We start from the raw sequence: 19,724 nt of genomic DNA on the forward strand, positions 1-19,724 counted from the left end.
TCGTGATTACGAGTGGAATTGTTTTTTATGCTTTATTTACTGCTCCGATTTGTCTAGGAGTATTGCTATTTCCTTAAACTGGATTAAAGACTCTGTTTTCGCCAAGTCGCTTTTGGGTCCTCATTCACCTGCATAACAGTCAGGAGACACTGTGGCCCCATCCGAGGACACCCCCGGACAGGGCCAAACTGGAAGGATATAACCCCACCCACTTTGCCAAAGCACAGCCCCCACACCACTAGAGGGATATCTTCAACCACCAACTTACCATCCTGAGACAAGGCTGAGTATAGCCCACAAAGATCTCCGCCACGGCACAACCCAAGGGGGTTGGCCTTTCCGTTCACCTTCCCACTCCTGGGCCAGACTGCACTCAATCATATGACCCACTGAAGAGATAAGTCTCCAGTAAAGACTTAAAGGTTGAGACCGAGTTTGCGTCTTTGACATGGGTAGGCAGACCATTCCAAAAAAATGGAGCTCTATAGGAGAAAGCCCTGCCCCTGCCTCCAGCTGTTTGCTTAGAAATTCTAGGGACAATTAGGAGGCCTGCGTCTTGTGACCGTAACGTACATGTAGGTATGTACGGCAGGACCAAATCAGAGAAATAGGTAGGAGCATGCTCATGTAATGCTTTGTAGGTTAGCAGTAAAACCTTGAAATCAGCCCTTGCTTTGACAGGAAGCCAGTGTAGGCTAGCACTGGAGTAATATGATCAAATTTTGGGGTTCTAGTCAGGATTCTAGCAGCCGTATTTAGCACTAACTGAAGTGTATTTAGTGCTTTATCCAGGTAGCCGGAAAGTAGAGCATTGCAGTAGTCTAACCTATAAGTGACAAAAGCGTGGATAAATTTATCTGCATCATTTTTGGACAGAAAGTTTCTGATTTTTTGCAATGTTACGTAGATGGAAAATAGCTGTCCTTGAAATGGTCTTGATATGTTCTTCAAAAGAAAGGTCAGGGTCCAGAGTAACACCGAGGTCCTTCACAGTTTTATTTGAGATGACTGTACAACCATTAAGATTAATTGTCAGATTCAACAGAAGATCTCTTTGTTTCTTGGGACCTAGAAAAGGCATCTCTGTTTTGTCCGAGTTTAATAGTAGAAAGTTTGCAGCCATCCACTTCCTTATGTCTAAAACACATGCTTCTAGCGAGGGCAATTTTGGGGCTTCACCATGTTTCATTGAAATGTACAGCTGTGTGTCATCCGCATAGCAGTGAAAGTTAACATTGTGTTTTTGAATGACATCCCCAAGAGGTAAAATATATAGTGAAAACAATAGTGGTCCTAAAACAGAACCTTGAGGAACACCGAAATTTACAGTTGATTTGTCAGAGGACAAACCATTCACAGAGACAAACTGATATCTCTTAATCCGGCATAGCTAAAGACACGGATTTGTAAGTCGCTTTGGATAAGAGCGTCTGCTAAATGACTTAAATGTAAATGTAAATGTAGTGAGTGTGAATATGGTGTGTATATACTGTCTAGTGAGTGTCTATATGGTGTGTAGATACTGTCTAGTGAGTGTGTATATTCTGTCTAGTGAGTGTGTATATACTGTCTAGTGAGTGTGTATATGGTGTGTATATACTGTCTAGTGAGTGTGTATATACTGTCTAGTGAGTGTGTATATGGTGTGTATATACTGTCTAGTGACTGTGTATATACTGTCTAGCGAGTGTGTATATACTGTCTAGTGAGTGTGTATATGGTGTGTATATACTGTCTAGTGAGTGTGTATATGGTGTGTATATACTGTCTAGTGACTGTGTATATACTGTCTAGTGAGTGTGAATATACTGTCTAGTGAGTGTGTATATGGTGTGTATATACTGTCTCGAAGCTGAAATCACATTTCATCCCATCACAAATAATTTCATATTCAAATATTTAAATTGAACAACAATTCCATGTGAATCTGATAACTCTGATGTGTAGACTTTCCACTGTAGAGTTTATGTCATCTTATCATTGATGAGAATGTTTCAGATGACAACCGAACTGACATCATATTCATTAAGTACCACCGCATATGTTCCATTGGTCGGATTACCAGAATATAGTTCATTTCCCCCCACCGTCTGATGTTCCCAGAATCTCTATGTTAACCAATGGATTTTCAAATGTATCATCAGTAGGGTAGAGAGAGGAAAAATGGGCGAAGAGGTATTTATGACTGTCATGAACCTACCCCCCAGGCCAATGTCATGACACAGTATATACACTCCATATACACACTGACTAGACAGTACATACACACCATATAGACACTCACTAGACAGTATATACACACCATATACAGACTCACTAGACAGAATATACACACTCACTAGACAGTATATACACACCATATAGACACTCACTAGACAGTATATACACACCATATACACACTCATGATGGATGGCGCTAAATACAGGGAAGTTCTTGAGGGAAACCTGTTTCAGTCTTCCAGAGATTTGAAACTAGGACCTTCGGTTCACCTTCCAGCAGGACAATGGCCCTAATGACCTCTAAAGCAAAGCGTGAGTGGTGTAAGAGGAAACATTTAAATGTCTTGGAATGGCCTAGTCAAAGCCCAGACCTCAATCCAATTGAGAATCTGTGGTATGACTTAAAGATTGCTGTACACCAGCGGAACCCATCCATTTTAAAGGAGCTGGAGATGTTTAGCCTTGAAGAATGGGCAAAAATCCCAGTGGCTAGATGTGCCAAGTGTCATGCAGGTGAAAGAGGACCCAAAAGCGACTTAACAGAAACAGAGTTTATTTAAGTCCAAAACGGAATAACAGAAATCCTCTAGACTTGTAGAGGGGAAACAACTGGAGAAGCGGCCACAGACTGCAGGTCGCTTCGGGTAGGCGCAGGCCGTAGTCGACAGAGACACCTGCTCACACGCAGCATCTGATGAAGGCAAAAAACACGACAGGACAGGGCGATACACAATCACGGCAAAAACACGACAGGACAGGGCGAAACGCAATCACAGCATGGTGAATACAATACAAGGAACCGACGGGACAGGAACGGAACACAAAGGAATAAATAGGGACTCTAATCAGGGGAAAGGATCGGGAACAGGTGTGGGAAGACTAAATGATGATTAGGGGAATAGGAACAGCTGGGAGCAGGAACGGAACGATAGAGAGAAGAGAGAGCGAGAGAGTGAGAGAGGGAGGGGAGAGAGAGGGATAGAAGGAGGGAAAGAACCAAATAAGACCAGCAGAGGGAAACGAATAGCATGGGGAGCACAGGGACAAGACATGATAATAAATGACAAACATGACAGTACCCCCACTCACCGAGCGCCTCCTGGCGCACTCGAGGAGGAATCCTGGCGGCAACGGAGGAAATCATCGATGAGTGAACGGTCCAGCACGTCCCGAGACGGAACCCAACTCCTCTCCTCAGGACCGTAACCCTCCCAATCCACTAGGTATTGGTGACCCCGTCCCGAGAACGCATGTCCATGATCTTATGTACCTTGTAAATAGGTGCGCTCTCGACAAGGACGGGAGGGGGAGGGAAGACGAACGGGGTGCGAAGAAAGGGCTTAACACAGGAGACATGGAAGACAGGATGGACGCGACGAAGATGTCGCGGAAGAAGCAGTCGCACAGCGACAGGATTGACGACCTGGGAGACACGGAACGGACCAATGAACCGCGGAGTCAACTTACGAGAAGCTGTCGTAAGAGGAAGGTTGCGAGTGGAAAGCCACACTCTCTGGCCGCAACAATACCTTGGACTCTTAATCCTGCGTTTATTGGCGGCTCTCACCGTCTGTGCCCTGTAACGGCAAAGTGCAGACCTCACCCTCCTCCAGGTGCGCTCACAACGTTGGACAAACGCTTGAGCGGAGGGAACGCTGGACTCGGCAAGCTGGGATGAGAACAGAGGAGGCTGGTAACCCAGACTACTCTGAAACGGAGATAACCCGGTAGCAGACGAAGGAAGCGAATTGTGAGCGTATTCTGCCCAGGGGAGCTGTTCTGCCCAAGACGCAGGGTTTCTGAAAGAAAGGCTGCGTAGTATGCGACCAATCGTCTGATTGGCCCTCTCTGCTTGACCGTTAGACTGGGGATGAAACCCGGAAGAGAGACTGACGGACGCACCAATCAAACGACAGAACTCCCTCCAAAACTGTGACGTGAATTGCGGGCCTCTGTCTGAAACGGCGTCTAACGGGAGGCCATGAATTCTGAATACATTCTCAATAATGATTTGTGCCGTCTCCTTAGCGGAAGGAAGTTTAGCGAGGGGAATGAAATGTGCCGCCTTAGAGAACCTATCGACAACCGTCAGAATCACAGTCTTCCCCGCAGACAAAGGCAGACCGGTAATGAAGTCTAAGGCAATGTGAGACCATGGTCGAGAAGGAATGGGGAGCGGTCTGAGACGACCGGCAGGAGGAGAGTTACCCGACTTAGTCTGCGCGCAGTCCGAACAAGCAGCCACGAAACGGCGCGTGTCACGCTCCTGAGTCGGCCACCAAAAGCGCTGGCGAATAGACGCAAGAGTGCCTCGAACACCGGGATGACCAGCTAACTTGGCAGAGTGAGCCCACTGAAGAACAGCCAGACGAGTGGAAACAGGAACGAAAAGGAGGTTACTAGGACAAGCGCGCGGCGACGCAGTGTGCGTGAGTGCTTGCTTAACCTGTCTTTCAATTCCCCAGACTGTTAACCCGACAACACGCCCATAAGGAAGAATCCCCTCGGGATCAGTAGAAGCCACAGAAGAACTAAACAGACGGGATAAGGCATCAGGCTTGGTGTTCTTGCTACCCGGACGGTAAGAAATCACAAACTCGAAACGAGCGAAAAACAACGCCCAACGAGCTTGACGGGCATTAAGTCGTTTGGCAGAACGGATGTACTCAAGGTTCTTATGGTCTGTCCAAACGACAAAAGGAACGGTCGCCCCCTCCAACCACTGTCGCCATTCGCCTAGGGCTAAGCGGATGGCGAGCAGTTCACGGTTACCCACATCATAGTTGCGCTCAGATGGCGACAGGCGATGAGAAAAATAAGCGCAAGGATGAACCTTATCGTCAGACTGGAAGCGCTGGGATAGGATGGCTCCCACGCCTACCTCTGAAGCGTCAACCTCGACAATGAATTGTCTAGTGACGTCAGGAGTAACGAGGATAGGAGCGGACGTAAAACGTTCTTTTAGAAGATCAAAAGCTCCCTGGGCGGAACCGGACCACTTAAAACACGTCTTGACAGAAGTAAGAGCTGTGAGAGGGGCAGCAACTTGACCGAAATTACGAATGAAACGCCGATAGAAATTAGCGAAACCTAAAAAGCGCTGCAACTCGACACGTGACCTTGGAACGGGCCAATCACTGACAGCTTGGACCTTAGCGGAATCCATCTGAATGCCTTCAGCGGAAATAACGGAACCGAGAAAAGTAACGGAGGAGACATGAAAAGAGCACTTCTCAGCCTTTACGTAGAGACAATTCTCTAAAAGGCGCTGTAGAACACGTCGAACGTGCTGAACATGAATCTCGAGTGACGGAGAAAAAATCAGGATATCGTCAAGATAGACAAAAACAAAAATGTTCAGCATGTCTCTCAGAACATCATTAACTAATGCCTGAAAAACAGCTGGCGCATTGGCGAGACCGAACGGCAGAACCCGGTACTCAAAATGCCCTAACGGAGTGTTAAACGCCGTTTTCCACTCGTCCCCCTCTCTGATGCGCACGAGATGGTAAGCGTTACGAAGGTCCAACTTAGTAAAGCACCTGGCTCCCTGCAGAATCTCGAAGGCTGATGACATAAGGGGAAGCGGATAACGATTCTTAACCGTTATGTCATTCAGCCCTCGATAATCCACGCAGGGGCGCAGAGTACCGTCCTTCTTTTTAACAAAAAAGAACCCCGCCCCGGCCGGAGAAGAAGAAGGCACTATGGTACCGGCGTCAAAGAGACACAGACAAATAATCCTCGAGAGCCTTACGTTCGGGGGCCGACAGAGAGTATAGTCTACCTCGAGGAGGAGTGGTCCCCGGAAGGAGATCAATACTACAATCATACGACCGGTGAGGAGGAAGGGAGTTGGCTCGGGACCGACTGAAGACCGTGCGCAGATCATGATATTCCTCCGGCACTCCTGTCAAATCGCCAGGTTCCTCCTGAGAAGTAGGGACAGAAGAAATGGGAGGGATGGCAGACATTAAACACTTCACATGACAAGAAACGTTCCAGGATAGGATAGAATTACTAGACCAATTAATAGAAGGATTATGACATACAAGCCAGGGATGACCCAAAACAACAGGTGTAAACGGTGAACGGAAAATCAAAAAGAAATAGTCTCACTGTGGTTACCAGATACTGTGAGAGTTAAAGGTAGTGTCTCAAATTTGATACTGGGAAGATGACTACCATCTAAGGCAAACATGGGCGTAGGCCTGTCTAACGGTCTGAAAGGAATGTTATGTTTCCGAGCCCATGCTTCGTCCATGAAACAACCCTCAGCCCCAGAGTCAATCAAAGCACTGCATGTAGCACCCGAACCGGTCCAGCGTAGATGGACCGACATAGTAGTACAAGATCTAGATGAAGGGACCTGAGTAGTAGCGCTCACCAGTAGCCCTCCGCTTACTGATGGGCTCTGGCCTCTTACTGGACATGAATTAACAAAATGTCCAGCAACTCCGCAATAGAGGCACAGGCGGTTGGTGATCCTCCGTTCCCTCTCCTTATTCGAGATGCGAATCCCTCCCAGCTGCATGGGCTCAGTCTCAAAGCCAGAGGAGGGAGATGGTTGCGATGCGGAGCAGGGAAACACCGTTGATGCGAGCTCTCTTCCACGAGCCCGGTGACGAAGATCTACCCGTCGTTCTATGCGGATGGCGAGAGCAATCAAAGAGTCCACATCTGAAGGAACCTCCCGGGAGAGAATCTCATCCTTAACCACTGCGTGGAGTCCCTCCAGAAAACGAGCGAGCAGCGCCGGCTCGTTCCACTCACTAGAGGCAGCAAGAGTGCGAAACTCAATGGAATAATCCGTTATGGACCGTTCACCTTGGCATAAGGAAGCCAGGGCCCTAGAAGCCTCCCCACCAAAAACTGAACGGTCAAAAACCCGAATCATCTCCTCTTTAAAGTTCTGGAATTTGTTAGAGCAATCAGCCCTTGCCTCCCAGATAGCTGTGCCCCATTCTCGAGCCCGGCCAGTAAGGAGTGAAATGACGTAAGCAACCCGAGCTCTCTCTCTAGAGTATGTGTGGGGTTGGAGAGAGAACACAATCTCACACTGCGTGAGAAAGGAGCGGCACTCAGTGGGCTGCCCGGAGTAGCAAGGTGGGTTATTAACCCTAGGTTCTGGAGGCTCGGCAGGCCAGGAAGTAACAGGTGGCACGAGACGTAGACTCTGGAACTGTCCAGAGAGGTCGGAAACCTGAGCGGCCAGGTTCTCCACGGCATGGCGAGCAGCGGACAATTCCTGCTCGTGTCTGCCGAGCATGGCTCCTTGGATCTCGACGGCAGTGTAACGAGCGTCTGAAGTCGCTGGGTCCATTCCTTGGTCGGTTCCTTCTGTCATGCAGGTGAAAGAGGACCCAAAAGCGACTTAACAGAAACAGAGTTTATTTAAGTCCAAAACGGAATAACAGAAATCCTCTAGACTTGTAGAGGGGAAACAACTGGAGAAGCGGCCACAGACTGCAGGTCGCTTCGGGTAGGCGCAGGCCGTAGTCGACAGAGACACCTGCTCACACGCAGCATCTGATGAAGGCAAAAAACACGACAGGACAGGGCGATACACAATCACGGCAAAAACACGACAGGACAGGGCGAAACGCAATCACAGCATGGTGAATACAATACAAGGAACCGACGGGACAGGAACGGAACACAAAGGAATAAATAGGGACTCTAATCAGGGGAAAGGATCGGGAACAGGTGTGGGAAGACTAAATGATGATTAGGGGAATAGGAACAGCTGGGAGCAGGAACGGAACGATAGAGAGAAGAGAGAGCGAGAGAGTGAGAGAGGGAGGGGGAGAGAGAGGGATAGAAGGAGGGAAAGAACCAAATAAGACCAGCAGAGGGAAACGAATAGCATGGGGAGCACAGGGACAAGACATGATAATAAATGACAAACATGACACCAAGCTTATAGATACATACCCCAAGAGACTTGCAGCTGTAATTGCTGCAGAAGGTGGCTCTACAAAGTATTGACTTTGTGGGTTGAATAGTTTTGCATTCAAGTTTTCTGTTTTTTTTCTTATTTCTTGTTTGTTTCACCATCAAATATGTATCATCTTCAAAGTGGTAGACATGTTGTGTAAATCAAATGATACAAATCCCCCCACATTGTTTTTTTATTTCAGGTTGTAAGGCAATAAAATTGGAAAAATGCCAAGGGGGGTGAAAACTTTCGCAAGCCACTGTATGTACTATTCCCTATATAGTGCACTACTTTTTACCAAAGCACCATTGGCCCTGGTATTACATTTACATTTAAGTCATTTAGCAGACGCTCTTATCCAGAGCGACTTACAAATTGGTGCATTCACCTTATGACATCCAGTGGGACAGTCACTTAACAATAGTGCATCTAAAACTTAGGGGGGTGGGGTGAGAGGGATTACTTAACCTATCCTAGGTATTCCTTAAAGAGGTGGGGTTTCAGGTGTCTCCGGAAGGTGGTGATTGACTCCGCTGTCCTGGCGTCGTGAGGGAGTTTGTTCCACCATTGGGGGGGCCAGGGCAGCGAACAGTTTTGACTGGGCTGAGCGGGAGCTGTACTTCCTCAGTGGTAGGGAGGCGAGCAGGCCAGAGGTGGATGAACGCAGTGCCCTTGTTTGGGTGTAGGGCCTGATCAGAGCCTGGAGGTACTGAGGTGCCGTTCCCCTCACAGCTCCGTAGGCAAGCACCATGGTCTTGTAGCGGATGCGAGCTTCAACTGGAAGCCAGTGGAGAGAACGGAGGAGCGGGGTGACGTGAGAGAACTTGGGAAGGTTGAACACCAGACGGGCTGCGGCGTTCTGGATGAGTTGAAGGGGTTTAATGGCACAGGCAGGGAGCCCAGCCAACAGCGAGTTGCAGTAATCCAGACGGGAGATGACAAGTGCCTGGATTAGGACCTGCGCCGCTTCCTGTGTGAGGCAGGGTCGTACTCTGCGGATGTTGTAGAGCATGAACCTACAGGAACGGGCCACCGCCTTGATGTTAGTTGAGAACGACAGGGTGTTGTCCAGGATCACGCCAAGGTTCTTGGCGCTCTGGGAGGAGGACACAATGGAGTTGTCAACCGTGATGGCGAGATCATGGAACGGGCAGTCCTTCCCCGGGAGGAAGAGCAGCTCCGTCTTGCCGAGGTTCAGCTTGAGGTGGTGATCCGTCATCCACACTGATATGTCTGCCAGACATGCAGAGATGCGATTCGCCACCTGGTCATCAGAAGGGGGAAAGGAGAAGATTAATTGTGTGTCGTCTGCATAGCAATGATAAGAGAGACCATGTGAGGTTATGACAGAGCCAAGTGACTTGGTGTATAGCGAGAATAGGAGAGGGCCAAGAACAGAGCCCTGGGGGACACCAGTGGTGAGAGCGCGTGGTGAGGAGACAGATTCTCGCCACGCCACCTGGTAGGAGCGACCTGTCAGGTAGGACGCAATCCAAGCGTGGGCCGCGCCGGAGATGCCCAACTCGGAGAGGGTGGAGAGGAGGATCTGATGGTTCACAGTATCGAAGGCAGCCGATAGATCTAGAAGGATGAGAGCAGAGGAGAGAGAGTTAGCTTTAGCAGTGCGGAGCGCCTCCGTGATACAGAGGAGAGCAGTCTCAGTTGAATGACTAGTCTTGAAACCTGACTGATTTGGATCAAGAAGGTCATTCAGAGAGAGATAGCGGGAGAGCTGGCCAAGGACGGCACGTTCAAGAGTTTTGGAGAGAAAAGAAAGAAGGGATACTGGTCTGTAATTGTTGACATCGGAGGGATCGAGTGTAGGTTTTTTCAGAAGGGGTGCAACTCTCGCTCTCTTGAAGACGGAAGGGACGTAGCCAACGGTCAGGGATGAGTTGATGAGCGAGGTGAGGTAAGGGAGAAGGTCTCCGGAAATGGTCTGGAGAAGAGAGGAGGGGATAGGGTCAAGCGGGCAGGTTGTTGGGCGGCCGGCCGTCACAAGACGCGAGATTTCATCTGGAGAGAGAGGGGAGAAAGAGGTCAGAGCACAGGGTAGGGCAGTGTGAGCAGAACCAGCGGTGTCGTTTGACTTAGCAAACGAGGATCGGATGTCGTCGACCTTCTTTTCAAAATGGTTGACGAAGTCATCTGCAGAGAGGGAGGAGGGGGGAGGGGGCAGAGGATTCAGGAGGGAGGAGAAGGTGGCAAAGAGCTTCCTAGGGTTAGAGGCAGATGCTTGGAATTTAGCGTGGTAGAAAGTGGCTTTAGCAGCAGAGACAGAGGAGGAAAATGTAGAGAGGAGGGAGTGAAAGGATGCCAGGTCCGCAGGAGGCGAGTTTTCCTCCATTTCCGCTCGGCTGCCCGGAGCCCTGTTCTGTGAGCTCGCAATGAGTCATCGAGCCACGGAGCGGGAGGGGAGGACCGAGCCGGCCTGGAGGATAGGGGACATAGAGAGTCAAGGGATGCAGAGAGGGAGGAGAGGAGGGTTGAGGAGGCAGAATCAGGAGATAGGTGGGAGAAGGTTTGAGCGGAGGGAAGAGATGATAGGATGGAAGAGGAGAGAGTAGCGGGGGAGAGAGAGCGAAGGTTGGGACGGCGCGATACCATCCGAGTAGGGGCAGTGTGGGAGGTGTTGGATGAGAGCGAGAGGGAAAAGGATACAAGGCAGTGGTCGGAGACTTGGAGGGGAGTTGCAGTGAGGTTAGTGGAAGAACAGCATCTAGTAAAGATGAGGTCGAGCGTATTGCCTGCCTTGTGAGTAGGGGGGAAGGTGAGAGGGTGAGGTCAAAAGAGGAGAGGAGTGGAAAGAAGGAGGCAGAGAGGAAAGAGTCAAAGGTAGACGTGGGGAGGTTAAAGTCGCCCAGAACTGTGAGAGGTGAGCCGTCCTCAGGAAAGGAGCTTAACAAGGCATCAAGCTCATTGATGAACTCTCCGAGGGAACCTGGAGGGCGATAAATGATAAGGATGTTAAGCTTGAAAGGGCTAGTAACTGTGACAGCATGGAATTCAAAGGAGGCGATAGACAGATGGGTAAGGGGAGAAAGAGAGAATGACCACTTGGGAGAGATGAGGATCCCGGTGCCACCACCCCGCTGACCAGATGCTCTCGGGGTGTGCGAGAACACGTGGGCGGACGAAGAGAGAGCAGTAGGAGTAGCAGTGTTGTCTGTGGTGATCCATGTTTCCGTCAGTGCCAAGAAGTCGAGGGACTGGAGGGAGGCATAGGCTGAGATGAACTCTGCCTTGTTGACCGCAGATTGGCAGTTCCAGAGGCTACCGGAGACCTGGAACTCCACGTGGGTCGTGCGCGCTGGGACCACCAGAGTAGGGTGGCCGCGGCCACGCGGTGAGGAGCGTTTGTATGGTCTGTGCAGAGAGGAGAGAACAGGGATAAACAGACACATAGTTGACAGGCTACAGAAGAGGCTACGCTAATGCAAAGGAGATTGGAATGACAAGTGGACTACACGTCTCGAATGTTCAGAAAGTTAAGCTACGTAGCAAGAATCTTATTGACTAAAATGATTAAAATGATACAGTACTGCTGAAGTAGGCCAGCTGGCAGTGGGTGCGTTGTTGACACTACACTAATCAAGTCATTCCGTTGAGTGTAATAGTTTCTGCAGTGTTGCTATTCGGGGGCTAGCAGGCTAGCTAGCAGTGTTGTTTACGTTACGTTGCGTTAAAAGAACGACAATAGATGGCTAGCGAACCTAGAAAATCGCTCTAGACTACACAATTATCTTTGATACAAAGACGGCTATGTAGCTAGCTAAGTAGCTAGCTACGATCAAACAAATCAAACCGTTGTACTGTAATGAGATGAAGTGAAAATGTGATACAACCTGTGAATGCAACCGGGTAGTTGAGTTCTATACAGAAGACGTTGGCTAGCGTTGGCTAGCTGTTGGCTAGCTAGCAGAGTCACCTACGTTAAGGACGACAAATAGCTGGCTAGCTAACCTCGGTAAATTAAGATAATCACTCTAAGACTACACACTCTAAACCTAAACAACACAATTATCTTGGATACGATGATACGATGATACGAAGACAGCAAAGACAGCTATGTAGGTAGCTAACACTAAACTAATCAAGTCGTTCAGTTGAGTGTAAAAGTTTCTCAGTGCAGCTAATCAGTGGACGTTAGCTAGCTGGCTAGTGAAGACTACGTTAGGACGGCGAAATACGATAATTACGCAATTATCTTTGATACAAAGACGGCTATGTAGCTAGCTGAGAAGAAATTGCTAAGATAAGACAAATCAAACCGTTGTGATATAATGAAATATAATGAAATATAATGAAAAAGTTATACTACCCGTTGGAGCGACGTGCAGATGCGACCACTCGCTCCAACCGGAACCGGAAATGTAGAGTTGGGGTATAAAGGGAATAAGATGCCAATTGGAACAAAAACATTAAAAAGATGGAAAAAGATCAGAACTATATACTGTACCGACAAATTACAATATTTAGAAAATGAAAAATATGTATCATAAAACCAATATAATGATTTTACTATATTGTTATGAAAACTAAATAAATGGTATTTTTAGACATTCAAGTGTTACGTCATCTGTCCCTGTCCTCAGAATGCCAATTCCCCAAAATCACCTCAGTGCGTTGAATAAATAGTGTGTGATGCATTATCTTAATGAATAGCACAGCACGGCAGCTTGCTATTGGTTGGCTCTTCCACCAATGTCTTCCCTGGAGAACATGAATATTAACTAAATGAAGAAAGAGAAAGGAGACGGCAGACTTATCGTCTCTCCCTCTTGCTCTCTCTTTTTGCTCCCTACCAATCTTTTAGTGCCTCCTCTCTACCCCTCCCTCTCTTAGTTTCTCCCTCCTTCCCTCTTCCGTCCTCCCTCCTCCCTTATTCTGTCTTAAACCCACACCCTTGTGCAGACCTAGATGTGCAGACGCCCGAAGACACTCGCAGCCTTGTCTACCTCCATCTCTTTCCATCCCTGCCCCGGCAGATTAGAGCACACTACTGTGTGTAACAAAGGTAAGCCTCAGTCTCTCTCCTCTCTCTCGTTCCTCTCTATCTCTCACCATCTTTATTTATTTAGCTGTGTACTGAAACAAAGGATATGGGGTGTGGCTGTACACTGAAGACTGGAGTGTACTGATCTGATGGAAGGATGGAAAGAACAAATTCATTGAAAGATGGAGGAATAGATAGATGAGGTAGGGCTGAGGTAGGGCTGGGATAGGGCTGACCCTCTGGTGGGGCTGGGGCTGAGGCTGAGGTAGGGCTGGGATAGGGCTGACCCTCTGGTGGGGCTGGGGCTGAGGCTGAGGTAGGGCTGGGATAGGGCTGACCCTCTGGTGGGGCTGGGGCTGAGGCTGAGGTAGGGCTGGGATAGGGCTGACCCTCTGGTGGGGCTGGGGCTGAGGCTGAGGTAGGGCTGGAGCTGAGGTAGGGCTGGACTGGGGCTGACGTAGGGCTGGGGTAGGGCTTGAGCTGAGGTAGGGCTGGGGCTGAGGTAGGGCTGGACTGGGGCTGACGTAGGGCTGGGGTAGGGCTTGAGCTGAGGTTGGGCTGGGGCTGAGGTAGGGCTGGACTGGGGCTGACGTAGGGCTGGGGTAGGGGCATGGGCTGACGTCGGGCTGGGGCTGGACTGGGGCTGACGTAAGGCTGGGGCTGGGGCTGACGTAGGGCTGGGGCTGACGTAGGGCTGGGGCTGGGGCTGGGGATGAGGTAGGGCTGGAGCTGAGGTAGGGCTGGACTGGGGTTGACGTAGGGCTGGGGTAGGGCTTGGGCTGAGGTAGGGCTGGGGCTGACGTAGGGCTGGGGCTGGACTGGGGCTGACGTAGGGCTGGGGCTGGGGCTGGGGCTGGGGCTGGGGCTGGGGCTGGGGCTGGGGCTGAGGTAGGGCTGGACTGGGGCTGACGTAGGGCTGGGGCTGGGGCTTGGGCTGAGGGAGGGCTGTGCTGGGGCTGAGGTAGAGTTGGGGCTGAGGTAGAGTTGGGGCTGAGGTAGAGTTGGGGCTGAGGTAGAGTTTGGGCTGAGGTAGAGTTGGGGCTGAGGTAGGACTGTGGCAGAGGTAGGGCTGGGGCTGAGGTAGGGCTGGGGCTGAGGTAGGGCCGGGGCTGAGGTAGGGCTGGGGCTGAGGTAGGGCTGTGCTGGGGCTGAGGTATGGCTGGACTGGGGCTGACGTAGGGCTGAGGTAGGGCTGGGGCTGAGGTAGGGCTGGGGCTGAGGCTGAGGTAGGACTGGGGCTGAGGTAGGGCTGGGGCTGAGGCTGAGGTAGGGCTGGGGCTGAGGTAGGGCTGGGGCTGAGAAGGGCTGGGGCTGAGGTAGGGCTGGGGCTGAGGCTGAGGTAGGACGGGGCTATGAAATTTTAACATTGTGGAACAGCGTTGAGACAGAAAGGACGGCAAGGATGCAGAGATCTGAGAGAGAGGGAGAGAGAGAGAGAGAGAGAGAGAGAGAGAGAGAGAGAGAGAGAGAGAGAGAGAGAGAGAGAGACTGCAGAGGGAGAGAACAAAGAAACCAGCCTCACACAGATGGTGTCATGCTAGATAGCATGTGTGTAGGCATGTGGAAAGCTGGCATGATGGACCCGAACACACGTGGGGGCGGCTGCAGCTCACGTGTGTGTGTGTGTGTGTGTGTGTGTGTGTGTGTGTGTGTGTGTGTGTGTGTGTGTGTGTGTGTGTGTGTGTGTGTGTGTGTGTGTGTGTGTGTGTGTGTGTGTGTGTGTGTGTGTGTGTGTGTGTGTGTGTGTGTGTGTGTGTGTGTGTGTGTGTGTGTGTGTGTGTGTCTACTAGGAACTAGATTGGCAAAATTCACATATTAGTCATCAACACGATGGCATACTCATGAACAGAAATGATTTTACCAACGCTCCCTACTCAAGATTCTGCCTTGTGTGTAGCTTGTTTGTCAGCCAAGGTCAAATAACTGAAACAAGGATTTCTCTCTGTCTCTTTCTCTTCCTCTCTCTCCTTTTCTCTCCCTCCCTCATTTCCTCGCTTTCTCTTTCCATCTTTCTCCCTGCTCCATCTCTCTCCCTGCTCCATCTCCCTCTCCCTGCTCCATCTCCCTCTCTCTGCTCCATCTCTCTCCCTGCTCCATCTCTCTCCCTGCTCCATCTCTCTCCCTGCTCCATCTCTCTTTCCCTGCTCCATCTCTCCCTCCCTGCTCCATCTCTCTCCCTGCTCCATCTCTCTCCCTGCTCCATCTCTCTCTCCCTGCTCCATCTCTCTCTCCCTGCTCCATCTCTCTCCCTGCTCCATCTCTCTCCCTGCTCCATCTCTCTTTCCCTGCTCCATCTTTCCCTGCTCCATCTCTCTCTCCCTGCTCCATCTCTCTCTCCCTGCTCCATCTCTCTCCCTGCTCCATCTCTCTTTCCCTGCTCCATCTTTCCCTGCTCCATCTCTCCCACCCTGCTCCATCTCTCTCCCTGCTCCATCTCTCTCTCCCTGCTCCATCTCTCTCCCTGCTCCATATCTCTCTCCCTGCTCCATCTCTCTCTCCCTGCTCCATCTCTCTCCCTGCTCCCTCTTCCTGCTCCATCTCCCTCTTCCTGCTCCATCTCTCTCTCCCTGCACCATCTCTCTCCCTGCTCCCTCTTCCTGCTCCATATCTCTCTCCCTGCTCCATCTCTCTCCCCCTGCTCCATCTCTCTCTCCCTGCTCCATCTCTCTCTCCCTGCTCCATCTCTCTCTTTCACAGCAACAATGTCTGACAAACCTGACCTGACAGAGATCGCCTGTTTCGACAAGACCAAACTGAAGAAGACTGAGACGAAAGAGAAGAACCCCCTGCCTACCAAAGAGAGTGAGTGATCATGACAGTGTGGTGTGTGTGTACTGTATGCGTGTGTGTTTTAAGGGTGTGGTAAGGGATTTGTTCATTCTGCCTCTGCAGTGCTCTTCCTTTCCTACTCCCCCCCCCTCTCTCTCTCGTTCTCTCCCCATTACTCTCTCTTTCCCCTCTCTCTCTCCCCTCTCTCCCCCTCCCCTCTCTCTCATACCCCCCCTCTCCCCTGCAGTCATTTTAGCAGCTATGGGGGTTGTCAGTTCTACTGCTGTCAACCTTCCTCCAGCTCTGCAGTATACAAACACTTCTCTACTACAAATCACTGAATCATCAGAATCACTCTCTCCCTATAGGCCCAGGTCAAAGTAGTGCACTATTTAGGGAATAGGGTACAATTTGGGTCGCACCCTGTATCGTCTCTGCAACACAACCACACGCGACCGGAGCCCAATTCACATTCTCCCTCGCCAACATCTCCACTACATGTATACAGTATGTATGTGTCTTCTTGTCTTCTGTTTCAGCCATTGAACAGGAAAGGAAAGGGGATGCCACGCCTTGATGTGACTTGGTGAAGAAGAGGAGAAGAGGAGGAGAGGGAAACAGGAGAGGAGACAGAGATGCCACCAACAAAATCACTTTGTTTTGTCTCTCTGTCAGTATTCTACTTTAAGTCACGTTGTGTTGTATAACAGGGTGCTGTAGGGCCCCAGGAGATGCAGTAGTGGAGGAGGGTACATGGGGTGTATTCCAAATGGCACCTTATTCCCTATATAGTGCAATACTTTTGACCTGGTCCACTATATAGGGAATATGGTGCCATTTGAGACACAGCATGCCATCTTCACAGGGCTCTATCTTTCATTAGGAGAATAGAGTTGTAACATGGATGCCAGGATGGTTCTGTTTTAAATAACAAGTATTGGGCCAGAAACCCTCTACCCTCTAGCCTTTACTCCTTTACTCCCTAGCCTCTAAACCCTATCCTTTACTCCTTTACTCCCTAGCCTCTACACCCTAGCCTTTACTCCTTTACTCCCTAGCCTCTACACCCTAGCCTTTACTCCTTTACTCCCTAGCCTCTACACCCTAGCCTGTACTCTTTTACTTCCTAGCCTCTACACCCTAGCCTTTACTCTTTTACTCCCTAGCCCCTACACCCTAGCCTTTACTCCTTTACTCCATAGCCCCTACACCCTAGCCTCTAACCCCCTTACTCCCTAGCCCCTACACCCTAGCCTTTACTCCCTTACTCCCTAGCCTCTAACCCCCTTACTCTCTAGCCCCTACACCCTAGCCTTTACTCCTTTACTCCCTAGACTCTACACCCTAGCCTTTACTCCTTTACTCCCTAGCCTCTACACCCTAGCCTTTACTCCTTTACTCCCTAGCCTCTACACCCTAGCCTGTACTCTTTTACTTCCTAGCCTCTACACCCTAGCCTTTACTCTTTTACTCCCTAGCCCCTACACCCTAGCCTTTACTCCTTTACTCCATAGCCCCTACACCCTAGCCTCTAACCCCCTTACTCCCTAGCCCCTACACCCTAGCCTTTACTCCCTTACTCCCTAGCCTCTAACCCCCTTACTCTCTAGCCCCTACACCCTAGCCTTTACTCCTTTACTCCCTAGACTCTACACCCTAGCCTTTACTCTTTTACTCCCTAGCCTCTACACCCTAGCCTTTACTCTTTTACTCCCTAGCCTCTACACCCTAGACTTTACTCTTTTACTCCCTAGCCCCTACACCCTAGCCTCTAACCCCCTTACTCCCTAGCCCCTACACCCTAGCCTTTACTCCTTTACTCCCTAGCCTCTACACCCTAGCCTTTACTCTTTTACTCCCTAGCCTCTACACCCTAGACTTTACTCTTTTACTCCCTAGCCCCTACACCCTAGCCTTTACTCCTTTACTCCCTAGCCTCTACACCCTAGCCTTTACTCCTTTACTCCCTAGCCTCTACACCCTAGCCTTTACTCCTTTACTCCCTAGCCTCTACACCCTAGCCTTTACTCCTTTACTCCCTAGCCTCTACACCCTAGCCTTTACTCCTTTACTCCCTAGCCTCTGCACCCTAGCCTTTACTCCCTTACTCCCTAGCCTCTAACCCTAGCCTTTACTCCTTTACTCCCTAGCCTCTACACCCTAGCCTTTACTCCTTTACTCCCTAGCCTCTACACCCTAGCCTTTACTCCTTTACTCCCTAGCCTCTGCACCCTAGCCTTTACTCCCTTACTCCCTAGCCTCTAACCCCCTTACTCCCTAGCCTCTACACCCTAGCCTTTACTCTTTTACTCCCTAGCCCCTACACCCTAGCCTTTACTCTTTTACTCCCTAGCCCCTACACCCTATCCTTTACTCCTTTACTCCCTAGCCTCTACACCCTAGCCTTTACTCCTTTACTCCCTAGCCTCTACACCCTAGCCTTTACTCCTTTACTCCCTAGCCTCTACACCCTAGCCTGTACTCTTTTACTTCCTAGCCTCTACACCCTAGCCTTTACTCTTTTACTCCCTAGCCCCTACACCCTAGCCTTTACTCCTTTACTCCATAGCCCCTACACCCTAGCCTCTAACCCCCTTACTCCCTAGCCCCTACACCCTAGCCTTTACTCCTTTACTCCCTAGCCTCTACACCCTAGCCTCTAACCCCCTTACTCCCTAGCCCCTACACCCTAGCCTCTAACCCCCTTACTCCCTAGCCCCTACACCCTAGCCTTTACTCCTTTACTCCCTAGCCTCTACACCCTAGCCTTTACTCCCTTACTCCCTAGCCTCTAACCCCCTTACTCCCTAGCCTCTACACCCTAGCCTTTACTCTTTTACTCCCTAGCCTCTGCACCCTAGCCTTTACTCCCTTACTCCCTAGCCTCTAACCCCCTTACTCCCTAGCCTCTACACCCTAGCCTTTACTCTTTTACTCCCTAGCCTCTACACCCTAGACTTTACTCCTTTACTCCCTAGCCCCTACACCCTAGCCTTTACTCCCTTACTCCCTAGCCCCTACACCCATCCTTTACTCCCTTACTCCCTAGCCTCTAACCCCCTTACTCCCTAGCCCCTACACCCTAGCCTTTACTCACTTACTCCCTAGCCTCTAACCACCTTACGCCCTAGCTCCTACATCCTAGCCTCTAACCACCCTACGCCCTAGCTCCTACATCCTAGCCTCTAACCACCCTACGCCCTAGCTCCTACACCCTAGCCTCTAACCACCTTACTCCCCAGCCCTTATTTCCTAATGTACACCCATCCAAACCACTCAGAAGTCCCACGGGTAGGGGCTAAGGGCTAGGGGTTTGTTTCTTAATCAGTCAGTTTTGTTGTTGAACACCAAACCAAGTCAAGCATCCAGGCTAAGAGAGGAAGGTGGGGGGATTATCGAGGTGTTTTCACACTTTATACTTTTCTTTATCAAATAAAGACAAAATGGTATAATACAAGACCACCGATTTGGGTGTGACTTTCTCTGACGATGAATGAGAATAAGATAGTAGTCTGAAAGGGAGTCTGGACAGTCCAAACTGAGAATATAACAATATACCACATTACACTACCAATACAATACATTTCATTATCAAATAATACATGATTCTTGAGTGGATGGCATGATCATGGCAATAGTGGGTATTTGCAGACAGTTTGGCCCAGTAGAGGGAGACAGAAGTTAAATCATTCACACCTATAGTTCAGACAAGTCATGAATCATAATACAACTACAAGCCTGATATCCCGGTAGTATTGAAAACCAAGTCAAAAACGTGGTCTAATAATTAGAGATAAATGT

The 19,724-nt window shown here is 50.0% G+C and overlaps 1 protein-coding gene across 1 annotated transcript; it reads left to right on the forward strand.

Annotated features, from left to right (window-relative positions):
* The first annotated feature begins 12,965 nt into the window (after positions 1 to 12,965).
* Positions 12,966 to 19,389, forward strand: LOC124011677 (thymosin beta-like). The gene is made up of 3 exons (XM_046325156.1): positions 12,966 to 13,175; positions 15,852 to 15,956; positions 16,463 to 19,389. The coding sequence occupies exons 1-3, from the start codon at positions 13,079 to 13,081 to the stop codon at positions 16,498 to 16,500; spliced, it is 240 nt and encodes a 79-aa protein (XP_046181112.1). The 5' UTR covers positions 12,966 to 13,078; the 3' UTR covers positions 16,501 to 19,389.
* The last annotated feature ends 335 nt before the right edge of the window (positions 19,390 to 19,724 follow it).

Source organism: Oncorhynchus gorbuscha, linkage group LG23, assembly GCF_021184085.1.
Source record: "Oncorhynchus gorbuscha isolate QuinsamMale2020 ecotype Even-year linkage group LG23, OgorEven_v1.0, whole genome shotgun sequence".
Taxonomy (NCBI): Eukaryota; Metazoa; Chordata; class Actinopteri; order Salmoniformes; family Salmonidae; genus Oncorhynchus; species Oncorhynchus gorbuscha.